General features: G+C 39.6%; 1 protein-coding gene across 1 annotated transcript in view; it reads right to left on the bottom strand.

Annotated features, from left to right (window-relative positions):
- LOC129360390 (teneurin-3-like) overlaps positions 1 to 13,802 on the bottom strand; it is a 180,118-nt gene that overhangs the window by 45,895 nt on the left and 120,421 nt on the right. Inside the window, 5 exon segments of the mRNA XM_055030567.1 lie at positions 2,012 to 2,131; positions 7,748 to 7,982; positions 8,481 to 8,627; positions 10,170 to 10,193; positions 11,516 to 11,536. Of these exon segments, the coding sequence (XP_054886542.1) occupies positions 2,012 to 2,131; positions 7,748 to 7,982; positions 8,481 to 8,627; positions 10,170 to 10,193; positions 11,516 to 11,536 (547 nt within the window).

Genomic DNA, 13,802 nt, shown 5'->3' with positions numbered 1-13,802 from the left:
TCATTTACCATACAGATTATCACCCGTTTGCAGTTCACAGATGTTTCTGTGGAAGGTAAACTGAAATTCTGTATCTTGGTGCAATCCTAACTGACACGCTAAAGTTGCTTTTTCCTTGCCCCTGATTGGCTGTATGTCCGAGAGATACAGAAGACTGTTGATGTTAGATTCTGCTGTAGTGATGAGATGGTTTCCACTGTGCATATTAATGCATATTAGGATATCTTTATTGATTAAATTATTAAAATACTTAAGACACCCCCTAAAAATCCACATTACTGGCTATTTTAACAGTTCAAACACCAAATATATCATAAAATTCAATAATACAAAGAATGAAACCCAACTTAGCCCTTCTGTAGAAACTAAGATCTACACTCTTCCTTAAAGCCAATCAGTGCCAGGGAAAATAAATGGCACTTCTCTAATTAGCATTATGTGCTAATAAGAGACACATTTCATTTTCATACATCCTTACTAGAGGTTTGTTCACATGTTTATGAAACTGCTTATATTGTAAATCAGTATTTCTCAAAGAGGGTGTTCAATAATTTTAGCTGAATTAAAGATTTTTTTAATAATATTTTTTCTTCTAAAGTGATGGATTTTTGGAATTAATAAAGTGATACCTAAACTAGAATTTGGGTAAAAAAATCTTATTGGTTTGATTTCTGATGAGAGCTGTGGACAGAGACTCTTTTTTTCCAGACCACCAAAGCAGAGAAACTTTTTTCAAACAAGTCCCAACCATTCAGCCTCCATTTAACATTCTCATTCACTGAATTTAATTTATTACTTCTGTTCAACCAGGCATGGCGGTGGCAGGAACATTATGGCTGAATTTGGTTTGGAGCAGGGCGTTGGGGGGCGGAGTTTGGGGAGTTTCCTCTGGTGAACTGGTGTTAATTAGCACAACGTTACTGAGGGAAGTTACTGGTTTGAAAATGAAGGGCGAGTCTTTGAAGTGCTGCTCTATATAGTCGCTGAGCTTCACACCCAGGGGACGCAGCATCTGTGTGGTGACATCACATGTATTCTCATGCACAAAGACACACTTGCAGGTTTCAGTGCATATGCACTTCTCTCACACACACACCACACCCACACACACACACACACACACACACACACACACACACACACACACACACACACACACACACACACACACACACACACATATACGTGCCAACAGCCAAGCTGTGCAGCTGACCTAAAACAGCTTCCTTCTCAAGCTCTCTCCTCTTTTGGGCAATGGGGAGCTCACAGCTGCAAGAGGCCATGCTTTGATGCTGCCCCTCCACCCTTCCCTTCTTAACACACTGAGCGGATCTGTTGGCTAACCAAGTGTGATTATCCCCTACCATTTATCACGCTTCTTGTCAGAGAGTTACAGGGCGGAATATCTGAAGAAATCAGCTAATCCTCAGCCATACGGGGACCCAGGGACCGCGATTCATAACAGCAGCTGTACAACTCCCTGCCACTCAAAAAGCCTTTTTGTTCCACACTGGCAACACATAAACATGGTCTTTATGCGTTGAATTGGAACCAAAAGTCTGGTTCATAATTTTGACAAACGGTCGTGGGTGTCAGCACTCCTCCCTCAGCCTTTCTGTGAAATATGCAACATACGCTTTCCTTGTATGTGTTTGCACTCCCATTATTAAGGACCTATCTGTGGTAATAGCAGGAGAAGGTCAGACAGTAATCCCATGTTTTACTACTCCACGGGCAGATTGATTCTACCCTCGCTGATTCAATGCATTTTAAACAGCTCGCTTCAGAATGGCCTCCACCATGGTGGCATTTGCATGAGGAATTGTTCTAAGGCACAATGTGATGCCGTTGTTTTGGGAAGCTTTTTGCTCAACCACCAGGACACCTGTCCCACTGTTGGACGCCTTTTACTATGACGTGCAGCTCAACGAGAACCTCAGAAAAAGCATGACCTCTCCATTTTCTTACAAGCAGCACCCTTTGATGTTTGTGAAAACAGGGAATTGCTTACATGCCGTCCTGCCGGGTGATGGTGTAACCGTAATGTGGGTAGTGCAGGAAAGACACGTTGACTCCAATCAGCGGGGTCCCATCTCCCGTTAGGACCTGACCCCGGATGACTGATGCCAAGCTGTGAAAGGAAACAAACAAAAAAATGAGCTGAGCAAACGAGCGACCGCTGCTTCACCACGGATCACAACTGCCACATGTTGGCCAGCGGCATGAAGACAGAGGTATGATTCACAGACTGCTACCAACACACTCACATCAGCGGCTGCTAGTCATGAAAAAGCTGCCATAAAGAGTCACTGTGTCTGTTTATTGCTTTAAAAAGCCATAATTTATACAAATAAAAGCTTTTGTTAACATTTTGCTGTATCTTGCACCTCTATTGCAGCATTTATTATTCAAGAGAACGCAAGGAAAGAAGCCTAGTTATGTATGAGTAAGCTTCCTCTTCTGACAGGTTGCAGCATACAACACCATTACAGTTCCTAAGGGTAGTCATCTCATTTATGGGGATATAACAGTGAATAAAAATTCAATGAGCACAAATGGAGTTCATTTACAGATTACATTTTTCTGATGTCTATGAATAGTTTCATAACGGTGTGCCATGTTATACTCAGAGCCTTGCAGAAGTATTCACATCTCTTGAGCATGTTTACACTTTTTCCTCATTCTCAGCATAAACTTTAATGTTTTTGTTGAGGGTTTTTAAGAAAGAGCAGCTAAGTGAAATATAACTGTGAACTTGGTTTTCAAGTTTTTAAATAAAAATCAAAGTCTGTCATGCATTTCTATCAGCTTTACTCAATAACGAACATTGGACATCTACAAATAAAAATATTTGCTTATTCATAAAAAAAGTTCAAGTTCAGTCAAACTGGATGGAGAGAGTCTCTGAAAATCATTGTTCAAATCTTTTCACAGGTTCATTGGATTTATAGATCCGTACTTTGACTGGGACATTTTAAGCTGTGAATATGCTTCGATATGAACCACTCCACACGGTGGCTCGCTATGTTTAGTTTTTTTGTCCTGCTGGAACCTCCTTTCCAATCAAAAGCTCTTTGGAGTCTTTCCATCAATCAGATTCCTGGTCACTTCTGGAAAAGAAGCCCAAAGCATGATGCTGCCACCACCAGGTGTCATTATTAAGTTCAGTGTCCGTTTTTTGGAGAGCATCATGTAAATGTGGCCTTAATAAATTGTTCTTGGATCAGGTACTGCCTGTTAGAACATTAATTTAATAAAACATAATGTGCAGTCGAGTGGAAATCCCATTTTCACTCTTTTGTAGAGCAAATCTTCCCCTGACACTGCAGGGCAATCAACCCCACACCTGTTTTTCTATGATGCTAGGGCAGAACACAAAGAAAGCAAAGTCCAGATGACAGAACTCTGTTAGAGAATTGTGTGAATGTTTTGGCTGTGTTGTTGTTTCAAGCGCTGAATCGGCTACGCAAGACACTAAGGAAAAGGTTAATGATGCATCGGTCAATTAGCCAGTGATCAATATTGGCTAATTTCTTTTCTTGATCGGCTTTGATCATTGATCTGAAGGTCAAATACTGAAAAATCGGATTTTCTTTCCTCAGTTCATTAAATCAAAACAAAAAAAGTCCCACTATTTTCAGTTCAGAAATGCATCATCAAACATGTTCTGTAATGGACCTTTTGTGTTTGACTTCAGTAAGTCTTATTTAAAGGTTCCAGGCTTGTGCTTTGATGTATCCAAGAAGATCATTTCTAAGGTGGATTTAAAACTCGTTCTTCCGTCAGAGACATTTTTCCTCTTTTATTTCTAGGATTAAAACAGAATTCACAGAAACGACTTTGGTATAATCCTTAGAAACAAACATTTAAATTGGTATGACAGACAGAGAAAACTTGTAAAGCCTGATTGGTGTGTCTCCAGTGAAGGTGAAAGCTGAGATGTATAACAACCGAACAAAATAGGCAGTTAGATGCTCAGACGGCAATGTAACGTCTGTGTGGTTAATGAAGGCAAAAAATAGAGTCTGACAATGAATATTCTTATTGGTCTGATGCTGCAGAAGGAAAATGTTTCTCTGAATTGCATCTGAAAGAACAGTGACTCACATGATGATTGAGAGAAGCATGTATGGTCTTAAAAATCTCCTTTTTCCTGTGTCATACCAGAGTTTCATGGCAGCAGGCTTTAAAAGTATCAGTGGTGATACTCATGATGACAGATATTACATCGACAAGAACAGTGTTACAAGCGCTCCGGCTCTGTTACAGATACACTCTTGATGTAAGAAGCCAAAATACTTGTTGGCTGATGTGTCAAGAGACACTTTATAGCAATTCAGAACAACGAAATACAACGCCGGAGGCAAAGTGTCGCAAAAGACAAAAACAACAAGGGTTCCTAAAAGGAAAAGCACTTCTGCAAAACAAAGGAGGATAACCAAGAAAAGGTTTAGAAAGGTGAACTCAGAAGTGAAGATGTGAAAGAAAGATGCAATTTATATTCCGAAAACACAAAATGTTCAGCCCTGAAAATGTCAAAATATGAAGGTTTCCTGTTTTTGAAAAAAATGCTCTATTTTCAAATAAGCACAAGAAATTTCTCTGAAAAAAAAAAAACATTTTCGACAAGTACTTTTGCCAACATCCACACCCGGGGTTGCTTTGTACAACCCACCTCCCACTGCTGACCAAACATGAATGCCTCTGGAGCAGATAGGGGGATTAAATACTTCACTTCAGGACAACACAGTGGTAGTTAGTCTTCTGTATGGGAGGGCATTATTCATTCACCAGCCCCTCTCATATTATTCCTGCTGGTAAATGGATTTGCTTCTGGTCAAAAAGCTTTCCACCAGCAGTTTCTTTTTTCCCCACTTTCACCTGGAAAAAAAACAGTATTTTTTTCACCTTTTTTATGCATTTCCTTTATAAATCACAGACGCAGAAGATTCATACATGATTTAAACTCCTGGTATCCTTGACCATTTTTCAACACGACTGCGAGGCCTTCAGGTAGAACTTGTATAACACCGATTCTCATTCCTAAATTCATGCTTGTGGGGTAATTTGTTAGGTCCGACCTGCGTTTGAAGGTAAAACGGAGCCAGACAATGTAATATTTCTCCATCAACATTTACTCATTTGCCATATCAGAACTGCACAGGGGAATTTTAAAGGCGTTTCTGCTGCATTTGTCATTGGTGAGTAAAAAGTGCTCATTTGGCTGCTTTATCTGGAGGTCATTACATATATGAGACAGGAATGATCAACAGCATGAGCCCCTCTCTTATTTCTCTCCTTGCATGACTGTATGCTGTCATTTATTTGCTGGGTTTTTTTAAAAGAAAAGAAAAGAAAAAAAGACCACTTAAGAGCTCCAGCAAAGGCTCCCTCTTTCTTCCCCGTGTCTCTATTAATCTTTGGAGAGGCAGACGGATGATGCAAGAACTGAAGCCCATAAACAAACGCAAAGCAACACCACCTGCTGAAACTCCAGAAATGAATCACAAAGTACATGCATTCTTATCTGTCACTGTCCCACACTGGCTGCAGAAAAACACCATCTGAAAACCCAGTGGGAGACTCGTGTGGGGACATGCGATACGGCTGAGGAACTATTGTGGAGGAGAAGGTTTGGACGGGGGGGGGGGGGGGGGGGGGGGGGGGGCGACGTTACACCACAACACATGTTTATTCTCTCTGCTGTGCAAGAGACAAGTTTACTGCCGAGTTCTGAAACCAGACCGCACACTGGAACCGGCTCCCCTTCTGTCAGATCACACAAAGGCTTTTTGGAAGAAAATAGAAGGAGACGAATGACCTCTAAGTATTTCCAATTTCTCTTCTGTCCCACATCAAGCACTCCGTGACTAACAGTCGCCGCTGCCGAGGAAAGTCTTCTTTATCGCCGTTGTAGCAGAGATTCAGACGCTTCTTTATGAAGCAAACTTCACTTCATGACAAGAAATGTTATCAAAAGGAGCTTTGAAACAAACACTACTAAGTTTTACTTTTAGTGTTAAAAGGCATTCATGCATAAAGTTGAGTTTTTCCACAGCAGTGATAATGTGGGTGGAAAAAATAGTTAATTGTCACATTTAACAGCAAGCATGTTTGTAGAGCTACTGAAATTCTGTTTTTTACTCTAAAGCTGACTTTGGAGAAAAGATAAAAAGAAAAATTTAATTTTTGAGAAATAAAGCTAATGCTACAGCCAGACATGAAATCGACAGTAAGCTCAAGACAATGAGGATGAGGATTACTGAGAACCCAGCTGAGGGGAATTGCCTCATTCTATATTTTCAGTAAAGCACGCTATTTACATAAGGATTACTTTAAACTGTTGGATGAAATAATCCCAAAGCCTTCAGCACACAGTTGGTAATCATTTTCCTCTCCATCAGTTCCCCAAAAACTTGTTTCTGTGAAAATGTAAATGCAATAATTTCCTGTTTAATTAAAAAAAAATCCTGCTTCACACCTGGAACCACAAATTATATTTACATCAAACATTTTAGTCAATTCCTATAACTTCGACAAACCTGACACTGAAGGTCCACATTTGAGGTGAATAAAAATGTGCATGGATATAAAAGTGGCTCAAATTAAAATCATATGTGTGTAAAATACACAATAAATAAATGCCAGATAATTAAATAATTCCTTCTAATGGAGGGTTTTTTTAGTTGAATAACAACTAAAAAAATTAATAAGTAAAAAGATTTTTGAACAAATAAATGAATAAAATGACTAGATAATAAAATTTAAAAAAATAAATGAATAGACTTCCATTTAAGCAATCATAAAATAGCCTTTTTGCAATAACTTATTTATTCTACATATTTAAGTAAATGAGTAAATGAGCAAATTACTGCCCGATGAAACCATGAATATTATTTCTTATGATGTATATCAGCAACAAGTCAGCAACAAAAACCCTCCATTTTAGTTAATGATTTATAAACCAAAGGAGAAAACTCAATGCTAAAATGGAAACTGTGTCGACTTGCACACAATAAAGCCCACATGTTGACTTTTAATACATTTTTCATACAGAGATAACTAACGAAATAAGGTTCTGGCTGCGTTTGATGTTCTTTTGTTGGAGGAACAGTTTCAAGTGAGCATCGCCTTCTCACTTATATCAAAAGATTTTTTTCTTGTGTGTAAGAGTTGCAGCTTCAGATCTACAAATCTGTGATGGTTGCCCCACTGTTCATTAAATATGTATATAAAGATTTCTAAAACTGTTATCTGGCACATTGCACATAGTGTTTTCCTTCTTAATATATAAATATTCTTGTTCACTTAATGTAAGCAAAAGGTGTCCAAACCTTTAGACATAATTAAAATGCTTGGGGGCAATTTTTAATAATATTGGTTTTGTTTTTCCATTTTTACCAACTAAACTAAACTATTTCAAGGCAACAATAAAAGCAGTCTGACTCCAGTACCTGAATCAAGCCTGAGTTGAGTAACCAAACCTATGATAGTCTTGAGTCGTGTTTTTCTGCCATAAGGATTGTTTAAACAGACAACAAGCAACTCCTGACTTCCTTGTCACTTCTGGCAGCTAAACTGCTGTAAACAAACCTGTCATCTTGACTCCAAAGACAAATACCTGTGACACTTGTGACGGTTCGACTGCACAACCACAGGTGCCTTCCTCACACAGGTAATTAGACAGCAAACAGCCAGCGTGAGCCAAATAATTAAGCAGGTGTCGGTGGCACGTAAAGCTGCTTACCTGCTGTTGAAAGGGTTATCCCCGGGTATCACATGGCTGCCACTGGGGCCGATCAGGAAGCTGACCCGGTCATAAAAACTTTTAGACGAGGGCTGGGTGGGGGCGCCGGCACCGGCGGCGGCACTCTGGCCCTGGCCGGCGACGGCGGCCGGGTCAGCAGAACCGCGACAGTAGGTCTGACCCTGGCAGGAGATCTGAGCGCAGCAGTCAGGATCCATGCAGTCAACAAGGCCATCTGAGAAAAAAACAGCAGGGAGACAGAGGGGACAGGTAGACTTGATGACCTGGAAAAGTCTGGGCTGAAAACCTCTGATGCTGCTCTGACTGCTGATGACTTTTTAGATGAACTTCAAATAAGAGCAGAGATGCTGACTTGACACAAAGTAAATTTTTTAAAGTATCCCTGAGGAATTATGAAGGTTCTGGGGCTTGTAATCAGGCAAATAAGCGTTTCATTGGAAATCCAGCCTGTGGAGCATTTATACTATAATCTCAACCTCTCTTTCTAATTGATCTACTTTATATTTTAGAGCATGCTGCTTAACAATCTGCACTGCTGAGGCATTTGCATATTCTTCTCACTGATGTTTTATGTATGATTGATTTGTTTTGTTTGTTTTCCGTGCCACTAAGGAGCCGGATCAAAAGCCGTTTTCCTGTCTGGTGCAATAAAGCTTCCCGGTTAAGTTCTTTCTTCTCAGACAATTTGTACTCAACGTTCGCTTCCTCCTACCTCCTTCGTTATCCTTGCCGTCGGAGCAGAGCGTCTCTGTGGCGACGTCGCAGCCGAGGCCTCTCCATCCGGACTGGCAGATGCAGTGCCAGACGTTCTGATCCAGGACGCACCTCCCGTTGTTGTTGCACAACCCAGGGCAGCCGTCTGTCAAAGCATCATGGCCGAGCAGACGAGAGACAGAAGGAGAGAGGAGAGGGAGGAGTGAGGAGACAAGAGCAGAAGAGGGCATGTGAGAGTGGAACGGGGGAAGAAGAGGGGTAAAAATGATAGAAGACAGAAGTGAGAACATACAGAACGATACACCTCTGACGGGACTGGGGATGGGGGTGGGGGAGTGACAAGTTACGGTCGTTTCACATGAGTTGAAGGGGCAACGACTGAGAAAAGTGAAATATAAAAGAGTAAAGAGAGTGAAATCTTTCACTTCCTGTTAGTAGAATAATGGGAGTGAGAAAAAAAACTGAGTTTTTTTAGATAGATTCCTCCTGAATCAGTAGCATAACTGTTGTTAATAATAATAGTACATATATTTTTATTTATTTACAACTTCAATGATTGCTTTAAAAATGTACACAGAGTTCCTGCACATTTTTATATATAAAACTACGTTTCATATATATTGTCTATAATTATCTGAGCTGCTTTCAAATTCAAAACTTCTCTATGAATAGAATATATTTCTACAGTGGAAGGATGGATGGATGGATGGATGGATGGATGGATGGATGGATGGATGGATGGATGGATGGATGGATGGATGATGGATGGATGGATGGATGGATGGATGGATGGATGGATGGATGATGGATGGATGGATGATGGAAGGATGGATGGATGGATGGATGGATGGATGGATGATGGATGGATGATGGATGGATGATGGATGGATGGATGGATGGATGATGGATGGATGGATGGATGGATGGATGGATGGATGGATGGATGGATGGATGAACAGACGGACGGATGGATGGACGGATGGATGGATGGTGTCAGGTTCAGAAATATCAATATTCTTCTGGTTTGTTTCGTTATTTTTATCCGGAGCTGTAACTTTCAGACTCTTCCTCTCGTCTCCAGACTGTGGAGGAACTCTGTGTACCGTTCACATCGGAGAGGCTGGCAATCCTTCACTCCGGTTTCCATCGACTTTGCCTGCAAATAATTAGCAGGAGCTGCTCGCTGCAGATGTTGGAAACACTCATGTGAAGTAACAGCAACATCAAAGGGAGGAGGAAGTATATATGTAAATAGGGGGAAGTAGGAGAAGAAAAGGAAGGAGGGTCAAGAGTCTCCACATTTACAGAAAACAGTGCACTTGCTGCCAGATCGCATTCCTTCTAATGGAGGGTGAAGACAGGGAGCTGAAACATGACTAAACCACACCAATTCTGGGCGTTTAATCTGGCAGACACAGGGAGTAACGACAGTGGTGGGAAGGGGGAGGGGTGGAGAGGGGACGTACCGTGGAGTCTCATGTGAGACTGGTTCAGACGGACAGGAGATGAGGGGACATATCGTGTGGGGGAGGTGGGGAAGAGTGTGAGGGCGGAGCAGGATCACAGCAGAAACATTATGATCGACTCGGACATAAAACAGGTGTATATACGCCGTGCTAGGAGAGACAGAGAGCAGGGAGGGATTGTTCATGACAATCTCCCTTGTGGGGGTAGTGGTTCAATTTACCTTTATATCCTATCTTGACTGCTCCTATTACACATCCGAGGAAAGGGAAACATTTGGAAAAGAAAATTACTTATCTCTGCGGTGGCAGTGTGCTAAGACTGGCAAACACATTTACTTAGAGTAAGTTGCAGAAGAAGCGGTGTCTGGAACACAGCTGCCTGTAAACGTAGCTTAAATATTTAGAGAAAAGGTCCTGCAGGTCGTTGTTTTCACCGCCTTTTAGCTGGACTCTTTCGTCTTGTGGCGTTATTTATGATGATTGTTTTGTGACAGCATACAGGTGCATCTCAATAAATTACAATATTGTTGAAAACTGTATTTCAATTTTTTTTTAAATTCCATTGAGTTTTATTACACACATTTTAAACATTTGTTTGAAATAAATAAATATAAAAAATAAAAATAACTGAACATTTTTGATATAATTATGGCTTGCAGGTAATTAAAAAACACATTTCAGTTTCTCAGAAAATTTGAGTATTACATAAGATAAATAAGAAACCTCAAATTTTTAATTAATTAATCACAAATAATGACATTTTAATGGAAAATCTCATATTAGCAAGATAAGCAACATTTTCAATTCAAAACAACTGTCTGCTGAAAAATTATTAATTCTTCTATTTGCACAGCTTAAGTAATATTTAAGCATACAACCTTTACACTGAAGGTTATATTTATGTCCCGTACATAAAAACTTATGTGCCTTGAAACAAAGCTGCCTCATGTCTAAAGTGAAGTTTTCAGATTCAGTAATGATTTCAGGAACCATGTAATCAGCGCTGCCGTCTACCAGGACATTTTGGAGCAGGTCATGCTTCCTTCTGCTGACAGACTTTATGGAGTTCCTCGTTTCATTCTCCAGCAGGACTTGGCAGCTGCTCACACCGGCAAAAGTACAAATGTCTCCCACAGCATCTAAGCACTAATTCATCCAAAAACAGACCCAATCTAGTACTCAGTGCATGTAGAGCACATGCTCATACTTTTTAATAGCCCGACATGTTATCAATTAGAAATTGTGATTTACTTCTCTTGTGCAATATTTTATTTTCTTAGAAACTGAATTTTGTTTTTATATTAGGTGTAAGACATAGTTATCAAAATTAAAAGGAATAAACATTTAATTTGATAATTAAAATAATTTACTTTGAATTACAATATAATTTATTGAGGATTACCTGTATGATTAGTGTTAATGAAAGAGAGGGAAGATGCAAGTTCACCAAATTTCTGCCTTAAAGCGTTCACATTTTTAACCAAAATATGGATTCAGTTTGATTAGAAGCACATAAAAAATATTCATATGAAGATAAAAGTTGTGAACAAAGGGAAAGTCTTTTTACCTGATACTCTGGAATCCAAGGCTACACGTGTAAGCCAAGACGGAGTCGGAAAGAGACAGAGAGGGAGGCAGACAGGCATAGAAACATGGAATAAAGAAGAGAATGGATATAAGAAAGAGTTAGGCAAAGAAATGCAGAGAAAGAAACAAAGAAAATCTATGGACAGAAGTAACAGCAGCTACAGTTACAGAAGCTTATTTTTAGCTTAGTGAAAGGAGTAAAAAACTTTTAAAATAAAGCAGAGTGATTAATCAGAATAGTAAATGTCCCAGTGGGTAAAGGAGTCTTGATTTGTGGATATATTTCTGTTTAAAAAAACAACTAGAATCAATTCTGCAGATTTGTTAACACTCTCCATCTTCTTTTCTCATTTAAAACATGCACAGTTTGTCTTTTCTTTGTTTTCGGACCATCTGAATCAGTTTCATCCCAACAAAACATTTGCATCAAAACATTTCTCTGTCTGCATGTCAGCATGTGTACAGCCTCAGCTTCCAATGTGAATGGATCAGGAAGCACAGTTCTCTGCTTCTGTGCTTTTATTTATTTTTATTTTTTTTTACATCTTTTCATCATCTCCACTTCAGTGATTTTACTCTGAGACAAATCAAAAACACCTTCGCAGCAAACCGCAGTGCTGAGAAAGCAGTTGACAATAGGGTAAGCCTTGCATATAAAACAGGATCTAGATGCTTGTGAAAAAGAATGACCAAGGAAGTGCTCCATTCAGGCGCTGACCATGTAATGTGATTAAAAGGCGCTTTGTGCAAATGGCAGTTATTCAGAGTTTGAAAGACAAAATAAGCTCCCAGTTCCTTTAAGAAAAGGTAGCACACTGCCTATTCATGAGAGTCCAAAGCATGGAGTTACTTTCCTGACGGGAGCCTCGAACAGAAGAAAAGAAAGAGAAAATGGATGACGACGTGCAGAGGCGGCCCCCGAGGAGGGAAAGATTAATAAGATCAGGAATGTGACCCTTCCAACAACTCCCTCTCTGCAATCTCCTCTCGCCTCAGAGGTGGACCCGGGCTGCAGAGAAGGGATTGCTTGAGAGAGAACCTGTAAATACGTAATTAGGACTCGAGAGTTTTTGAGGGTCGGATCTTTTTGTTTTGCGGCTAATGTGCTGCCATGGAGAGGCGGGAGGATGACACTTGGGAGAACGGTGTTTGAGGCTGGGTGTCAAGGTTTAACTACAGGACCTTTGGCAGAGGGGAAAATGTGGAGGAAGTCTGAAGTAAAGGTCAATAAGAAGTGGCATCTCAGAACTCATTATCCTCATTAATGCCAGGTGAAGCACTGCTATTTTGGAAAAAAAGGATATTCCAAAGAGGCCTTCCAACGGTTTCATGGCTCCCTTAATACCTGCCCTTGACTCACTAATACAGAAGACCCACTTCAGCAGTTTAAAAGGTGGAATGTATTAATTTTTTATATAAATTACAAAGTGAATATGTGGTTCTTTTGAAGGAAGAATGTGTACGGTGCAAGAAAATAGAGCAACAGATGACAAAAAAGCAAACATAATATTCAAAGATTTACCATATAAACACTCAAAATTTTACAGCAGCAATTTGTTCTTCAAAAGATTGAAATATTTCCATTCACATCAGTTTCTTTATAACTCTTACATCTGGAGGAAAATCTCAGCAGAGAAAACATTTCCATTCGGATCAGCAGGTCATTGCCTTTAGAAAACCAAAGATTTGCTACTAATATGAATTTATTAAATAAAGCAGCCTGGGTGAAGGTGAAGGTGAAACCCAAAGCAGCAGAAGGAGAAATTAATAAAATCTAAACTTGAACAAGAACACAGAGTAGCACGTTGTTCTTACCGAAGAGGTTTTTTAATGAGTGAAATGTCTCTTCACCCAGGGTGCCACTGTGTCAGGCAGACACAAATTTTTTAAAAATATACATGAAATTTACAGCTAAATTAGATTTTACTGCTTAGTTGTTTAGTGAGTGAGGAGTTGGCACATTATGAGCATTTAAAGGTGAAAAATGCTTCATTTATTCATTTTTACAGAACTGTGTTCCCCAGAACTGATTAAATCTGAACTATACTTTGTCAGTATATAATAATCAAATCAACGTTAGACTTATTGTAGCATAAAATTGAAATACAAATATTCAATATTAACTGCAAAGTCTTTAAATGCCAGTTTGGATTTATAAAAACTATTTGAAAAAGAAATAAAAAATAGGAACAAGATTTTCCATGTATGGGAACCAGTCGTTTAATGGTTTTCAGGAAGTTTGACAGACCGCCTCCTGGCTGCTCTGA

Source organism: Poeciliopsis prolifica, unplaced genomic scaffold (assembly GCF_027474105.1).
Source record: "Poeciliopsis prolifica strain line A6 unplaced genomic scaffold, Auburn_PproV2 SCAFFOLD006, whole genome shotgun sequence".
NCBI lineage: Eukaryota > Metazoa > Chordata > Actinopteri > Cyprinodontiformes > Poeciliidae > Poeciliopsis > Poeciliopsis prolifica.
This window is presented reverse-complemented; position numbering and strand designations above follow the sequence as displayed.